Source organism: Sapajus apella, unplaced genomic scaffold (genome assembly GCF_009761245.1).
Source record: "Sapajus apella isolate SASKATOON/1434 unplaced genomic scaffold, GSC_monkey_1.0 scaffold2, whole genome shotgun sequence".
NCBI lineage: Eukaryota > Metazoa > Chordata > Mammalia > Primates > Cebidae > Sapajus > Sapajus apella.
In genome coordinates, this window is record NW_022436942.1 from 54,055,738 (window position 1) to 54,073,852 (window position 18,115).

The following is an 18,115-nucleotide window of genomic DNA, read 5'->3' on the forward strand; positions in this document are numbered from 1 at the left end:
ATGCTCTTGACTCACTGCAGCCTATACCTCCTGGGCCTAAGCAATTCTCATACCTCATCCTCCTGAGTAGTTGGGACTACAGGTTCGTGCCACCATACCCAGCAATTTTATTTTTTATAGAGACAAGTCTCACTGTGTTGCCCAGGTTGGCCTTGAACTGATCTCAAGCAGTCTTCCCGCCTCAGCCTCCCAGAGTGCTGGGATTATAGGCGTTAACTACTGTGCATGATGTCCATATTGTTTTGATTACTATAGCATTATAGTAAGTTTTGAAATTGAAAAGTGTAAATTCTCCATCTTTGTTCTTTTTCAAAATTGTTTGGCTATCTAGGATGTCCTGGGATTCCATATAAATTTAGGATCTTTCTTTTTTTTTCTGCAAAAACCACCAAGTGGATTTTGATAGGGATTGTGTTGAATGTGTAAATGGCTTCAGATGGTATTGATATTTTAACAATAAGTCTTCTAATCCATAGACATGAGATGTTGTATTAGTCCATTTTCATACTACTATAAAGAAATACCTGAGACTGGGTAATTCATAAAGGAAAGAAGTTTAGTTATTCACAGTTCCACATGGCTGGGGAGGCCTTAGGAAACTTAGAATCGAGGTGAAAGGCAAAGAGGAAACAAGGACCTTCTTCACAAGGCAGCAGGAGAGAAAACTGCAAGAGAGGAAATGTTAGGTGCTTATAAAACTATCAGGTCTTGTGAGAACTTTTATTATGAGACCAACATGGGGGAACCATCCTCATGATCCTGTCACCTCCCTCCCTTGACACATGGCGATTACAATTTGAAATGAGATTTGGGGGAAGACACAGACTCAAACCATATTGGATGTGTTACCATTTATGTCTTTAATTTATTTCAACAACGTTTTGTAGTTTTCATTGTATGCCTTTCAACTTCTTGGTTAATTCCTAATTTTTTTTTTTTTTTGAGCTGTTGTTAATGGAATTATTTTTGTAATTTCCTTTTCAGAATGCCCATTGTTAGTATGTAGAAATGCAACTGATTTTTATGTTTTGATTTTGTATCCTGTACTTGGTTGAATGCATTTATTCTGACACTTCTTTTGTGTGGAATCTTTAGGGTTTTCCACAGGTAAGATCATGTAATCTGTGAACAAAGATAGTTTTACTTTCTTCCCAATTAGATGCCTTTTTATTCTTTTCTTGCCTGATTGTTCTGACCTATGTTGAGTAAAACCGGCAAAAGTGGATAGTCTTCCTTGCTTTGTTTGTGATCTTAGAGGAAAGCTTTCAATCTTTCATCATTGAGTATGATGTTAGCTGTAGGTTTTTCGTAGATGGCTTTTCTTATTATATTGAGGTGTTTTACTTCTGTTCTTAGTTTGTTCATTGAATTTTTTCAGATGCTTTTTTCGCACCTATTCAGATGGTCATGTGGTTATTTTTCTTCATTCTGTTAATCTGTTTTTCATATGTTGAACCATCTTTGAATTTCACGAATAAATCCCACTAAGCCATGGTGTATTTCTTTTAATGTGCAATTGAATTTGATTTGCTTTTTTTTTTTTTTTGAAACAGAGTCTTGCTCTGTGACCCAGACTGGAGTGTAGTGGTGCAATCTCGGCTCACTGCAACCTCTGCCTCCTGGGTTCAAGTGATTCTCCTGCCTCAGCCTCCTGAGTAGCTGGGATTACAGGGACATGCCACCACGCCCGGCTAATTTTTGTATTTTTAGTAGAGTTAGGGTTTCACCGTGTTAGCCAGGATGGTCTTAAACTCCTGACCTCATGATTCACCCGCTTCGGCCTCCCAAAGTGATGGGATTACAGGCATGAGCCACCTCGAAATCCTCCCACCTCAGTTCCCCAAGTATCTGAAACTATAGGCATGTGCCACAATGCCTTGCGAATTTTTAAAACTTTTTGTAGAGATGGGGGTCTCACTTTGTTGGCCAGGCTGGTCTTGAATTCCTGGGTTCAAGTGATTCCCACCTTGGCTTTCCAATGTGCTGGGATTACAACATGAACCACCACACCCAGCCTGATTTCTTTCTCACTTTTGAAGGACAGTTTTCCCAGATAGGATTCATGGGTGACAACTTTTTTCTTTTAGTTAGCACTTTGAATATGTTGCACTGCTGCCTTCTAGCCTCCAAAGTTTCTAGTGTGAAATGTGCTTAAGTCTAATTGAGCATTCCTTGTATATAGTGAATCACTTCTTTCTTGTTGCTTTCATGTTTCCCTCTTTGTCCTTTAGAAAGTTTTTTTTTTTTTTTTTCTACTTCAGGTTCTGGGGTACATGTGTAGATCATGCATGATTGTTGCATAGGTACATACATGGCAAGGTGGTTTGCTGCCTTCATCCCCTCGTCACCTATATCTGGCATTTCTTCCCATGTTATGCCTCCCCAACCTTCCCACCCCCTGCTGTCCCTCTCCTAGCCACCCCCAACAGACCCCAGTGTGTGATGCTCCCCTCCTTGTGTCCATGTGTTCTCATTATTCAACACCTGCCTATGAGTGAGAACATGCGGTGTTTGACTTTCTGTTTTTGTGTCAGTTAGCCAAGATGATGGTTTCCAGATTCGTCCATGTCCCTACAAAGGACTCAAACCCATTGTTTTTTATGGCTACGTAGTATTCCATGATGTATATGTGCCACATTTTTGTTGTCCAGTCTATCATCGATGGGCATTTGGGTCTTTGCTCTTATACACAGGGCTGCAATGAACATGTGTGCATGTGTCTTTATAGTAGAATGATTTATAGTTCTTTGGGTATATACCCAGTAATGAGGTTGCTGGGTCAAATGGAATTTCTATTTCTAGATCCTTGAGGAATTGCCACACTGTCTTCCACAATGGTTGAGCTAATTTACATTCCCACCAACAGTGTAAAAGTGTTCCTATTTCTCCACATCCTCTCCAGCATCTGTTGTCACCAGATTTTTTAATGATTGTCATTCTAACTGGCATGAGGTGGTATCTCAGTGTGGTTTTGGTTTGCATTTCTCTAATGACCAGTGGTGATGAGCATTTTTTGTTTGTTGGCCTCATATATGTCTTCTTTTCAAAAGTGTCTGTTCATATCCTTCGCCCACTTTTGAATGGGTTTGTTTTTTTTTTCTTGTAAATCTGTTTTTGTTCTTTGTAGATTCTGGATATTAGCCCTTTGTCAGATGGGTAGATTGCAAAAATTTTTTTCCCATTCTGTTGGTTGCCAGTTCACTCTGATTGTTTCTTTTGCTGTGCAGAAACTCTGGAGTTTAATTAGATCCCATTTATCTATTTTGGCATTTGTTGCCAATGCTTTTGGTGTTTTGGTCCTGAAGTCCTTGCCTACGCCTATGTCCTGAATGGTTTTGCCTAGGTTTTCTTCTAGGGTTTTCATGGTGTTAGGTCTTATGTGTAAGTCTTTAATCTATCTGGAGTTAATTTTAGTGTAAGGTGTCAGGAAAGGGTCCAGTTTCAGCTTTCTGCAGATGGCTAGCCAGTTTTCCCAACACCATTTACTAAACAGGGAATCCTTTCCCCATTGCTTGTTTTTGTCAGGTTTGTCAAAGATCAGATGGTTGTAGATATGTGGCATTACTTCTGAGGCCTCTGTTCTGTTCCATTGGTCTATATCTCTGTTTTGGTACCAGTACCATGCTCTTTTGATTCCTGTAGCCTTATAGTATAGTTTGAAGTCAGGTAGCTTGATGCCTCCAGCTTTGTTCTTTTTGCTTAGGATTGTCTTGGCTATGTGGGCTCTCTTTGGTTCCATATGAAGTTTAAGGTGTTTTTTTCCAGTTCTGTGAAGAAGGTCATTGGTAGCTTGATGGAGATAGCATTGAATCTATAAATTACTTTGGGCAGAATGGTGATTTTCATGATATTGATTCTTCCTAACCATGAGCATGGAATGCTTTTCCATCTGTTTATGTCCTCTCATACTTCCTTGAGCAGTGGTTTATAGTTCTCCTTGAAGAGGTCCTTTACATCCTTTGTTAGTTGTATTCCTAGGTATTTTATTCTCTTTGTAGCAATTGTGATGGGAGTTCACTCTTGGTTTGGCTCTCTGTTAGTCTGTTATTGGTGTATAGGAATGCTTGTGATTTCTGCACATTGATTTTGTATCTTGAGACTTTGATGAAGTTGCTTATCAGTTTAAGGAGATTTTGGGCTGAGACAATGGGGTCTTCTAAATATACAATTGTGTCGTCTGCAAATAGAGACAATTTGACTTCCTCCTTTCCTAATTGAATACCCTTTATTTCTTTTTCCTGCCTGATTGCTCTGACTAGAACTTCTAATACTATATTGAATAGGAGTGGTGAGAGAGAGAGGGCATCCTTGTTTAGTGCCGGCTTTCAAAGGGAGTTTTGTGTGGAGAGTTTTCTTTGAGTTCATCTTTGAGTTCTTTGAACTTCTTGGATGTTTATATATATTCTTGTATTTCATCAAATGTGGGGAGTTTTCAGCCATTATTTTTTCAAATATTCTGCTTCCCTTTCTCCTTCTGAAAATTTCCATAATGCATATATAGGTTTACTTTTGATATACAGGTCCCTGAGGTTCTGTTCACTTTAATCTTTTTTTTAAATCTTAGACTTGATAATTTCTCTTGTCTTTTACCTTCAAGTTTGCTGGTTCTTTTTTTTTTTTTTTTTTTTGTCTGCTCAAGTACTTTTGAATTCTTCTTGTGAATTTTTCATTTTAGTTACTGTTCTTTTCAACTCCAGAAATTTTTTTTTGTTTTAGGTTTTCTATTACTTTGTTGATATTTTCATTTTGTTCATATATATATATATATTTATTGACTCTTTCATTGTCTTCCTTTAATTTTTTTAAGCATCTTTAGAAGAACTGTTTTGAAGTGTTTAGTAGTAGATCTGCCATCAGATTTTTTTTTTTTTTTCAGGGATAGTTTCTGTCGATTTATTATTTTCCTTTGAATGGGTGTTCTTATTTCCTTGTATGCCTTGTTTTTGTTGAACACTGCATATTTGAATGTAATATAGTAATTCTGGAAATCAGATATTCCCCCTTCCCCAGCAATTATTTTAGACTTTGTTTTGTTTTGTTTTGTTTTGTTTTTGATTCTTGTCGTCAGTCTCTGCCAAGGATCCACCCGAGGTGTACACTTTAGGTTTTCTCAGGTCTTTCCCTGGGCGTGTGTGCTCACTTTAAAATTTTCTTGTACATGCAGTTGTTTTTGAATGATCTAGTCTTTAATATCTGACCCCAAAGGAAGAGAAAAAGAAAAATGAGTGTGGGCTGGAGGCCATGCCAAGTGTGAGGGAGTGGAGGGGAAAGAGTGCTCACCACTTGGAAATCCCCTAGAAGTCACTTCGGCCAGAGGGGTAGGGACTGAGGTTTGCAACTACGAGGACAGATGCAACAACAATGGCCACTTCTGTATCTGCACCTTCGTGACCCGGAGCAGCAACCAGGGATTGCTAGCATTTGGGCAAAGTTTGTTTTGTCTACCCAGATACCCCCAAGCTGTGTGCATATTGTTCCAGGAACACAAGCCAACCATGAGCTTATGGAAGGGTAGGTAGTGGCACTGCTACTGTGCTAAGAGCTAAAATGGATGGAAATTAACCACATTTGACCATCCCATTATTCCCCTGGAAATTGCAAGGCTTCAGTAGACTCCAGAGTTCCCAAGTAGTTACATCAGACAGATTTTGTCAGAGCACTTGTTGTCTATGTAGGGACACAGATTCCTGGTGCTTAATACTTCACCATCCTCCCATAATCCTCTGCAAAGTATTTTAAACAGGAAGTTATAATGTACAAAGCAGTTTTTTTGATTGTCCCTTATTTTTAAATGTTATTTAAAAAATATTGCTATGAAAATTTTGCACTTTGGATAATAAAGCATACATTATTCTTTTTTTAGTGTGCTGGAATTGATGTTCGTCTATGTGATGTTGGTGAGGCCATCCAAGAAGTTATGGAGTCCTATGAAGTTGAAATAGATGGGAAGACATATCAAGGTATGTTCTTTTAAAATGCATCTTATTTTGCAGTTGATTTTTACAAACTATTGCTGAGTGCTTTCTTTGGGTTAGCTGCTTCATGTTTATATCTTGGAAACACAAGGAAAGAAAATGGGGAAATGACCTGCTTAGAGCATGGTACATGATAGGAGTACTGCTATAACTAACTGGAAACTATTGCCAAGCCACTCTGTTAGTGATAAACACCTGAGGAATTATACTAGGGCAGCCAAGATTTGGAGCAGATTTTCTGTGACTAGTAAAATCAAGACTGATAGAAGACAGGACTCTTGCCATTGTTGACTCCTCATTGTGATTTTTTGATGTTGTTTTTCGTTTTGTTTGTTTGTTTTTTAAAGACAGGGTCTCACTCTGTCATCCAGGCTGGAGCTCAGTGGTGCAATCATGGCTCACTGTAGCTTCAACCTCCCAGGTTTAAGCAATCCTCCTACCTTAGCCCTTCCAGGTATCTGGCACTACAGGTGCACAGCCCTTTTCTTTCTTTTTAAGACAGAGTCTGCTGGGCTTGGTGGTTCACGCCTGTAATTCCAGCACTTTGGGAAGCCTAGGCAGGTGGGTCATCTGAGGTCAGGAGTTCAAGATCAGCCTGACCAACATGGTGAAACCCCGTCTCTACTAAATACAAAAAAAACTAGCTGGTCGTGATGGCACACAACTGTAATCCTAGCTACTTGGCAGGCTGAGGCAGGAGAATCACTTGAACCTGGGAGGCAGAGGTTGCAGTGAGATGAGATTGTGCTATTGCACTCCAGCCTGGGTGACTGAACAAGACTTCATCTGAAAAAAAGACAGCCTTCCTCTGTTGCCAGGCAGGAGTAGAGTGGCATGGTCACAGCTCAACCCCCTTGCTCAAGCACTCCACCTCTCAGCCTCTGGAGTAGCTGGGACTACAGATGAGCAGTATCACTCCTGGCTAATTTTTGTATTTCTTTAAAAGTAGTGACAGGTTTCAGCATATTGCCCATGATCTCGACTTACACTCCAGGTTCAGGTGATTGTCCATCTGCCTTGACCTCCCTAAGTGCTGGGATTACAGGCATTAACCACTGCTCCCAGCCCAATCTTAGACTCTTAAACAATAGCTAATCTTTGTTTGCAGCTCTTTCATTTCCTTACTTTTTTATTTCTATTTCTCTTTATTTCTAATGTATATGCTTTGTTATATCAAGATATTCGGACATGTCAATGTTCTTCATGGTTTCATTTCCCTTCCTCCTGCCTAGACCCTGTGTCAGCAGCTTTAATTCGTCTCTCTCATCCGTATCTTTAACTTCCTTATTACTTTGATTTTCAGATATTCTGTTAAAGACCTCTAATTCTGTGAACACACAAGTGCAAAGCAGTTTGTTTGTTTGTTTATTTATTTATTGAGACAGAGTCTCACTCTGTTGCACAGACTGGAATGCAGTGGTGCATTTTTGGCTCACTACAAGCTCAGCCTTCCAGAGTAGGTGGGATTACAGGTGTGTGTCACTATGCCGGCTAATTTTTGGATTTTTTTTTTCCCATGTTGGTCAGGCTGGTCTTGAACTCCCGACCTCAGATGATCTGCCCACCTTGGCCTCCTAAAGTGTTGGGGTTACAGGCATGAGCCACTATGCCCAGCCCAGAATACTCTTGATGTTACTCACACTTAGGTAGGAGGTGGGGAATAGTGAAGAAAACATACTTTGGGTTCAGGCAGTTTTTACTTGGAGTCTTAGATAAATCCTATAATCTGAATACCCAAGTTTGTTGACTGTAATAGGATTAATGGCATCTAGTTTATTTTGAGAAATGTAAATTATATGATAGTGCTGGAATTTATTAAGTATTCAACAATTATTTGTTATTCTTTCCCCTTCTCACCCCAGTTCTGGGATTAGTGCCACTAATACAGTGCTTATTCAGGTTCTTCTCAAATCGTTCTTCATATCTCAGGAAATTACTTAGCTAATAAGAAAAATAGCCAAACAATCCTAACACTCTTTAACTTTTTTGCCGTGTTGCATAAAGAAAACCCACTTTCTCCCTATTCTTATGTTTTTTTCTCTCTTCTTTGAGGAAGAAATACTCTTTTTTTTATATAGCATTTTTTTTTTTAAATTGTTAGTTCAAACACTGCTTTAAGGATCTTCTTTTCCGTGTAAATCCTCCCACCTCCTTTGAGATACCATCTTATTACCCCTTTTCTCTGCATACTCAGCCTTTCCCTAGTGGCTCCTCTCAGTGTGAAAGCATGTGTGGAGGACAATAAAAATCCTAGCACTAGATATTCTTCTATGACTCACATATTCTACTTTTGGCTTTTACTTATTGTTATGTGAAATTTTAAAAATTCATTTCTACATTAAGACATGGCTTAAATTTACTATGTTTAAGAGTGAACATACTTTTCTTTGTGTCCAGTCAAAGCCATAAGGACAGCCAAAAGATTTTTAAAGGCTAGAATTTAGAATATCCCATTTCCAGTGTGCTTTTCTTTGGAAAATGTTTTGTCTAGTTCTTTAAATAGCTTATAACCAGTTTTAGGACTTGCTGCTTCTATTAACACTTTATGAGCTCCCCAGAAGCAAGATTCTTACCCCAAAGGAAGCTGAGATTAACAGCATAAATGCCAAGTTAATTTGAGGAATTTATGGGTCTGGAACATGGGCCTTCTGATTTCTGGGTTCACTGCTGCAAATAAACAGAATCTATTAGTTCCAAATTTGTGACTCTTAGGTCAACTTGGAGTACAAACTGTAGTAGTCTGCTTGAAGACTGCTTCTAGAATGAGTTATTTCTCTTTTTTGAGAATTTGCTGAAATTTTTGTAAATTCTGACACCAGCCAACACATATGCCAGTGTCTTCTCTTTTTCCTTTCATTTTCTCCTAATTCTACAACTTGTTTGGTATGTGGTCTGCCTTTCAAGGTATAGTAGGTGACAATTTGACTTGATGTTTATAGTCACTGCATAATAATTCCAGCCTGCAACATTGGGATTTTTTTTTTAGACGGAGTTTCACTCTTGCTGCCCAGGCTGGAGTGCAGTGGCGTGATTTTAGCTCACTGCAACCTCTGCCTCCTGGGTTCAAGCGATTCTCCTACCTCAGCCTCCTGAGTAGCTGGGATTACAGGCATGGGCCACCACACCCAGCCAATTTTGTATTTTTAGTAGAGACTGGGTTTCTCCTTGTTGGTCAGGCTGGTCTTGAACTCCCAACATCAGGTGATCCGTCCACCTCAGCCTCCCAAAGTGCTGGGATTACAGGCGTGAGCCACCACACCTGGCCGCAACATTGGGATTTTTCATATCTACCCTCTTACGTCTTCCACTAAGCAAATGTAACATTTTAGGTTCCATTATTTCAGTGCCCCTCTTTTGATGCCTGTTATTGTATTGATCAGGGTTCTTAGTTTGAGGCAAAATCCATTTTTAATAGTTTAAGCAGAGAGGATGTGAAAAAATCATAATACTAGGAAGATGAAGAAATGAACTCTGTTGAACATTCAGAAACAAACAAAAAAACCACATAGCACAACTGGGCCATCAAAGGAGTGCTTAATCTCCTTTCATCAGGAAGCTGTAGAATTAAAAAGTGATTGTTACAAACTACTGGCCCCAGAATTAGCCTGTGCTCTTACAATCTGCATAAGTAAAAAATGAATTACCCTGTACTCTCATTCTTCTGTGTAACTAACATGTTAGGTTGGTATGGCTAAGAAACTTTCTTAAAAAATGATTGGCTTGTAAGGGTCAGTTTGCAAGATTTGAATTTTACAATAAGCTAGTTATTTGTCAACCTAAACAGAGAGAGTCTCTCTACAAGAAACTGATGTTTGTTTGGGAATAGAGCATTGCAGTGGGAATGCCATAGGAAACTTGTGCATATTCAGGGAGGTAAGGAAGGCAGAGGTTTTTAATGACAAAAATTAGGGTGACATAACTGTTTTGAAATAATTATCCTTGGCTCCAAAGACTGATAACAAGAGTGACGCCAGTCTGAGGTTGGGTGAGCAGTTGTTGGGCAGATGTCCTCGAAGAAGTTTTTTTTATTTTTTTTCAGAGTATTTTTTTGTGGAAGGTTGCAGTGGTCTTTGGGCAAGATTATGGTTTTTGTAGTCATCTTCATTATCAGGCATACAAACACGAGAATTCTCTCTTCATGGCTTTCCCTAGCTCTGTTTGTCAGAGTTTTCTTAACATTACTGCCTCCATTTTGAGTCTGACAAATTTCACACATTTATATAAGAAGGTTTTTGTGAAGAGCAAATTGAGTTTTCTTGCCACCCCACTAAGTTTGTAACATACTTGTTCATTGCTTCAGACTACTTAATTCCTCTCTAGAAGAAAGGTAGCTCATACTGAGGATTCTAGCACTGTAGACCTAGATTTTTTTTTTCTTTTGCCTGAACATAGCAGTAAACTGTTACGAGATAGACCTAGATTTTTTAAGCCCCTCCCCCCCGCCTTGTTTTTGAGACTGGCCTCCCTCTGTCACCCAGGCTGGAGTACAGTGGTGCTATCCCAGTTCACTGCAGCCACCGCCCATGGCCATTTTAAGCCCTTTTTTAAAATTTGAAATAGTAACACAAAATATACAAGGCATAAAAACTCAACTTCTCAATTGCAAAAGCTGTGTAACTTCACTCAGCAAGAAATAGAATATCACCAGCATTCCAGAAGATGTTCAGTCTCATTTTCTTAGTCCGTTTTGTGCTGCTACAGCAGAATACCTGAGACTGGGTAATTTATAAAGAACAGAAATTGATTTCTCACAGTTGTGGAGGCTGGGAAGATTGAGGGACTGGCATCTGGTGAGAGTCGTCTTGCTGCATCGTCCCATGGCATTAGGCAGAAGAGCAATGAAAAGTGTGAGAGAAAGAGCAAGAAGTGATCAAGCTCAGGCTGGGCGTGGTGGCTCATACCTGTAATCCTAACACTTTGAGAGGCTGAGATGGGCAGATCACAAGGTCAGGAAATTGAGACCATCTTGGATAACAGGGTGAAACCCCATCTCTACTGTAGTCCCAGCTACTCAGGAGGCTGAGGCAGGAGAATCGCTTGAACCCAGGAGGCGGAGGTTGCAGTGAGCTGAGATCATGCCACTGCAGTCCAGCCTGGGCGACAGAGAGAGATTCTGTCTCCAAAAAAAAGGGTGGTAACTCGTCCTTTATAAAGAACCCACTCCTGAGATAATGGCATGAATTCATTGGAGAGTGGTGCCTCCATGGCCCAAACTCCTCCCATTAGGTCCCACCTCCCAACACTATCACATTGGGGATGAGGTTCCCAAGACATGAACTTTGGGGGATACATTCAAACCATAGCACCAATACACTGCTTTCGAATTACAGCAGCCTGCCTCTAATGAGCCACTATCTTGGCTTGTGGGGTCAATTTGCCAGGTCTTAGAGAAATAGTGATGATGTCTGAATTTTCAAATGTATTTAGCTTATCAGCACTGCAAGTATGGAAGGATTTGCATTTGCTTTTCTTTATGTCTTCGCTACCTGATGATGCATCTCTAAACAGTAGTTTTATTATGCTTAATTTTGAACTATTATAAATATGGAATTGTATAGTATGCATGTAATTTTGCGTTTTTCTGCTCATTTTGTCTTATTCCAGTTGTTTTAGCTGGAAAATAAAACTTCTAGCAGTTTGATTCCAGTTGTTAAATGTATTCCTAGTTTTTTGTTTTTGTTGTTGAATGTTATTCCATTGTGTGAATATGCCACAATCTGTATTTCTGTCATTGCTGTCCAGACAGCGGCATTGTTTAGATTTTCTTTTCTTTTTTTTTTTTTTCTTTGGGGGGACCGAGTTTCGCTCTTGTTACCCAGGCTGGAGTGCAATGGCGCGATCTCGGCTCACCGCAACCTCCGCCTCCTGGGTTCAGGCAATTCTCCTGCCTCAACCTCCTCAGTAGCTGGGATTACAGGCAGGCGCCAACATGCCCAGCTAATTTTTTGTATTTTTTTAGTAGAGACGGGGTTTCACCGTGTTGACCAGGATGGTCTCGATCTCTTGACCTCGTGATCCACCCGCCTCGGCCTCCCAAAGTGCTGGGATTATAGGCGTGAGCCACCGCGCCCGGCCTGTTTAGATTTTCTTTGTTAATTATTGTGTCTTGGGCACATAGATTTTCTTTTTAAGCATTTGAAATGTTGATACAAAGTTTTATAATACTGTCATCTTAACAGTATCTTTCATATTACTTTTTGGTCCATAACAATACAATTTATGTTTCTAATCATTTGTGTACATGGCATTTTGTTGTTGTTGTTGTTGTTGTTGTTGTTGTTGTTAACAGTACCTCCTTAGATGACCTCCCTTATACCCTTAATCCTGTAATTCTTTCTTCCATCCTCCTAGTATTTTTGTTTTGTTTTCTTTTGTTTTTGAGATGGATTGTTGCTCTGTTGCCCAGGCTGGAGTACAGTGACATGATCTTAGCTCACTGCAACCTCCATTTCCCTGGTTCAAGTGATTCTCCTGCCTCAGCCTCCTGAGTAGCTGGAATTTATAAGCACTCACCACTATACCCAGCTAGTTTTTGTATTTTTAGTAGAGACAGGGTTTCGCTATGCTGGCCAGGCTGTTCCCAAACTCTCAGGTGATCTGCCTGCCTCAGCCTTCCAAAGTGCTGATATTACAGGCGTGAGCCACTGCACCCAGCCTACTTCTAGTATTAATAACACTGCAACTAACTACTTTTTATATTCCACTAGATTCCAGTTTATATTTAACTACCTTAATGTAAGGTTATTTAGTAGAGCCATATCTGGTTTTTGAATAAATGCTTGAACTCTGTACCAAAATGTAAGAGATCTGTTTTTGCTTCTTGAGATCCTGAATAACCTTTATTTCCCTATTTTTTTATAACAGTGAAACCAATCCGTAATCTAAATGGACATTCAATTGGGCAATATAGAATACACGCTGGGAAAACCGTGCCGATTGTGAAAGGAGGGGAGGCAACAAGAATGGAGGTATGTGTGGCACTTTTTACTCCCATGGAGGACATTTTCCCTTCCAAGCAAAAGGTCATGATGGTTAAGTGTATAGTTATAATGACCAGAATTAGTTTATCATCCATATTCACCCTTCCAGGAACTGGGCCATTTGAATAATGTGGAAATCGTGTATAGTCAGCCCTAAATCAGTTGTGGAAATTGGGTTTGTGAAAGAATTGTGTATTTATTGAGCATTCCCAGGTGCCAGTCTCTTTATAGTAGGCTCTACAGGTAGAGATGTAAACAAAATTCATAGAGGGAGTTAGAAAGACCAAAAAGTGCTAAGGAGATAAAGCAGGGCAAGGCTAGGTAAGGACTGCCAGAGGCTCTTTCATCTTGCTGCGTACGTCAGGTAGGGACTTCAAGAGATGGTGATTGTTGGGCAGGCGCGGTGGCTCAGGCCTATTAATCCCAGCACTTTGGGAGGCCAAGGTGGGCAGATCACCTGACGTCAGGAGTTCAAGGCCAGCCTGGCCAACATGGTGAAACCCCGTCTCTGCTAAAAATACAAAAAATTAGCTGAGCATGGTGGCACGTGCCTGTAGTCCCACCTACTTGGGAGGCTGAGGCCAGAGAATCGCTTGAACACAGGAAGTGGAGGTTGCAGTCAGCTCAGATCACGCCACTGCATTCCGGCCTGGGCAACAGCGCTAGACTTCGTCTCAAAAAAAAAAGAGAGAGAGAGATGGTAATTATGGTGCGTTCTGAATTTTTCTTCTCTCCCCTTGACCCTTATTTATTTTTAAGGAAGGAGAAGTATATGCAATTGAAACCTTTGGTAGTACAGGAAAAGGTGTTGTTCATGATGATATGGAATGTTCACATTACATGAAAAATTTTGATGTTGGACATGTGCCAATAAGGTGAGAGACGATTAATTTTATGTGGGTAACAAGCATCTCTTCCGAGTTAACAGCATTTTAAAAAAATGTGGCATACATTTTTAAAATGTATATTCATGAATGTCAAGTTCTATAGCCCAACAATAAGAAAAAAATTAGCCTGTTAAACATTTTAACTGAGATAAAAACCACACACACACACACACACACACACACACACACACACACACACACACACACACACACAGCTCTCTTCAAGTCTGGTTTCTGATAATCATAAATGTCTTTGCTAGCATTCCTAGGTTTTTTTCTTAATATTTTCCCTTTGGTAAACTTCTATTTACAATATCTTTGAATTTACATTTAATTTTTTTTAACATTTGGAGAAGATGATTGAAGTCTGGATTTACATCTTTTATATGCAAGTCTTTGAGCTTGCTGCACACAAAAGGAAATTCCCATGATAATACCACGTAGCTATGTCCGTTCTGGGAATGTAACACACACATGCATAGACACATAAACACAATGAGATGGCCGCCAGCTGGTTTTCTATTCAGCTGCCATCTATAATTAGGTCTGGGCTATTATACATTCTGGCTTTTGATTATTGAAAGCAACAACAAACAGTTTTGGACTTTAACTACTAAGACACAGCTAAGGTTTGGGCTTTTCTTAATGAGGGAAATGAGTTCGTAATTCTCTTGCCAACAGTTAATCTTGGATTTTCTCCTCCTAGGCTTCCAAGAACAAAACACTTGTTAAATGTCATCAATGAAAACTTTGGCACCCTTGCCTTCTGCCGCAGATGGCTGGATCGCTTGGGAGAAAGTAAATACTTGATGGCTCTGAAGAATCTGTGTGACTTGGGCATTGTAGATCCATATCCACCATTATGTGACATTAAAGGATCGTATACAGCTCAATTTGAACATACCATACTGTTGCGTCCAACATGCAAAGAAGTTGTCAGCAGAGGAGATGACTATTAAACTTAGTCCAAAGCCACCTCAACACCTTTATTTTCTAAGCTTTGTTGGAAAACATTATACCAGAATTAATTTGCAACATATCTGTTTTAACAGTGGACCCATGTAATACTTTTATCCATGTTTAAAAAAAAGAAGGAATTTGATCAAAGGCAAACCGTCTAATGTAATTAACCAAGGAAAAAGCTTTCAGGACTTTTAAATGTTGACTGTTTTCCCCTTCCTGTCTAGGAAAATGCTATAAAGCTCAAATTAGTTAGGAATGACTTATACGTTCTGTTTTGAACACCTAAGAGATACTTTTTGAATATTTATATTGCCATATTCTTACTTGAATGCTTTGAATGACTACATCCAGTTCTGCACCCATACCCTCTGGTGTTGCTTTTTAACCTTCCTGGAATCCATTTTCTAAAAAATAAAGACATTTTCAGATCGGAGAGCTACATCTCAATGTCTGTGGTTATAATTCTCGACAGGATAAATAGCTAAACTTAATGCAGAGAAATGCAGAGTGATTAATCTGAAATGTAGGCCTCTACACTGAGACTCTTCTGGCATAGTGGCTAAAACAAGATCTACACGTGCATAAGAGGGACAATCATCTTTTCTTCATAAACATACAGCTTTAGGAATATTTTGCCATTTTCTATAGGACGGATTAGTCTTTGTCTTTTTTTCCCCTGACATTGGAAAGACATACTAACTGAAACATGACTTAGTAGGAACATTTCCAACTCGAAACCTTGATTTAGTAAAAATCTCAATGTTTAGATCCTTTGTCCAGTGGCAGTATTTATCAGGGAATGTACTCAGCTTGCTCAGAAAACCAAAAGGGCATTAAAGCCATGAAAGCAAAGAAGAAAAAAAGTTTCCCATGTTCCGATCTTGTTCTGGTTAGAAAAATTAAATTGAAATTACTGGGGTTTTTCATTCATCAGGCAAATGCTATAGTACCTTGCCCTTTGACAGGTTTGTATTCTTAACATTACTAATGGTATTTCAGGAAGTGAGGTTACAGTTACTTTCCTTTTAGCGGCTAAGTGTATTAAGTTGAATGTAACAATGATAATATTAACTTGTTTGAACTGAGGCCCGCTACTGATTCTTTAAGAAATTGCTTGAATTCTTATATGTAAATAATTTTATGGGAATGTTCCATCATAATTTCTAAATTGTTTATATACCAAGGTAGCCTTAATTTGTGTATGTTTCAGTACAATGAGATTTTATTGCCTCCGGGATGCTGTTTAGTTTGTATTTTGTTGAACGTTTTTATCATAGGAAGAGAAACCTATGACTTCTGTACCTAGATCATTTGTTACATTAAAAAGCTGCTCTTTCAGCATTAGAGCTATAAATGAATGTTATCTTGTGGGGAAACAATCTAGTTTTTAGCTGTATGAGCTGTTTATTATGGTGCTAATGTTCAATAGCCACATTTTACTAATTTCTCCATTTTCTGTGATGCTGTGGCTAGCAACAGAGCTCTCCAGTTCATGCCTGGATATACTGTCAGGGCTGGGCCCTCCAGCTAGCTTCTTTGGGGTTGAGTCCATATCTTTTTGATGTGGAAGTATATAAAGTAAGTATCTTGATTTCTAAACCCAGGAATTTTAGAATTGGCCTTTATGAGTGAAGAGACTTTTGGAGCTTTTACAGATCTTGGCAGTCGTGATCTCAAACCAATTATGAGCTCCAAGCTCCCTTGCCAGGTAACTGCTGGGAGCAATGGCATCACTGTATGCCCTTGTAATGGCTGGAAGGGACATGATCTTGTAAGTAGGAAAGCTGTCACTTAAAATTGTATTGTTTGCATATTAGTCATGTATCTCTTAAAATTTTGTTATGTTTACAATGATGTACCTTATTGGCAACAAATTATTAGTTTGATGTTTAACAATAGTGCCTTTAGTAAATTATTTTACAACCAAAACATGTTGTTTTTTGTTAGATCAACTTAGCAGAATGTAGACGTCCATGTTGAGCTTTAAGATACATAGTAAGAAATCTAAGTTTCTGTTTATTGTTTAGGTTTTAATTTTATCTTTGGTATTTTGAGATGTTTTTAGAGCCAGTTTAGGTTCATACTAAAATTGAATGGAAAGTACTACAGATTTCCCATATGCCCCAATAACATCTCCCTCCTTCAGGCCTCCCCCTCACAGGTGTTAGTTTTAATGGATTACAAAGTAAAGGGCTAAGTCACTTTCTCATATATTTTTGTATTGAAATAAGTACAAGCAACTATACCATTACAAATAACATAGCTGATGAGTTTTTTAGAATTCCATTAAAATTACGTGCTAAAATGTAAAAATGACATTTTTTAAATAGTCCTTGAAATTAGAAAAGGCTAGACTCTGGTAACTTGACCACATAAATTTTTAATGAGGTATTAAGTGTGTAACAGTTGAGGTAACAATTTATATAGGTATTATGAACAATTTTGAACATAGCCAATCATTTTTGGCACAAATAATTTGTTTAGTGTTAAAGTCTGATTGCACTTCACTATCAGCTAACAACTTATTTTGTGAAACTTAAGAAAAATTTACTGGTAGACATTTCTTTCAAGTCTGTACTTAAAGATGAACTAGTGGTGAACAGCATTCTACAGGATATTATCTTTCACTAAGACTTCAACCTGCAAATAAACCCACTTTAAAAAAAGGATAGGCCTGGCGCAGTGGCTCATGCCTGTAATCCCAGCACTTTGGGAGGCTGAGGCAGGCAAATCATGAAGTCAGGATTTCCAGACCAGCCTAGCCAACATAGTGAAACCCCGCCTCTACTAAAAATACAAAAAATTAGCCTGGCATGGTGGCGGGTGCCTTGTAATCCCACTTACTCAGGAGGCTGAGGCAGGAGAATCGCTTGAGCCCAGGAAGCAGAGGTTCCAGCGAGCTGAGTTCGTGCCACTGTGCGACAGCGGGACTCCATCTCAAAAAAAAAATAAATAAATGATCTTTCTGTGGTTACCGCTGAGCTTAGATATTATATAGCTGGTCTACAGAGATTAGTTAATTCTGCCCTCTCCCAATAAGATAAGTTAGCAGCAACAGGACTTGAAAGAGTGACTCACACTGTTTTTTTTTTTTTAATGGAAGTTTAAATAGCTTTTAATTTTTTTTTTTAATTCTCAGGGCCAGTGTTGAAGAGGCTCCTACCTAGTAGACACATAATCCTAACAAGAGTAAGTAATCAAGCTTTAGTTATTTAGGAGAATGAGATGCTAGACATATAGTCCAGTAGCCAATTTTCAACAGGTACCTTTTCTGCCCTATAATTATTTCTCTTTAAGACTCTTATTCCTT

At 39.0% G+C, this 18,115-nt stretch overlaps 1 protein-coding gene across 2 annotated transcripts in view; it reads left to right on the forward strand.

Annotated features, from left to right (window-relative positions):
* METAP2 (methionyl aminopeptidase 2) overlaps window positions 1–15,246 on the forward strand; it is a 39,997-nt gene extending 24,751 nt beyond the window's left edge. The window contains exons 8-11 of one of the 2 annotated variants that reach the window (XM_032298433.1): window positions 5,864–5,960; window positions 12,840–12,943; window positions 13,715–13,830; window positions 14,549–15,246. In XM_032298433.1, the coding sequence (XP_032154324.1) occupies window positions 5,864–5,960; window positions 12,840–12,943; window positions 13,715–13,830; window positions 14,549–14,801 (570 nt within the window). In that variant the 3' untranslated portion in view covers window positions 14,802–15,246. The remainder of the gene's footprint in view (window positions 1–5,863; window positions 5,961–12,839; window positions 12,944–13,714; window positions 13,831–14,548) is intronic. The other variant, XM_032298441.1, reaches the window with a different exon arrangement.
* Window positions 15,247–18,115: the final 2,869 nt, after the last annotated feature.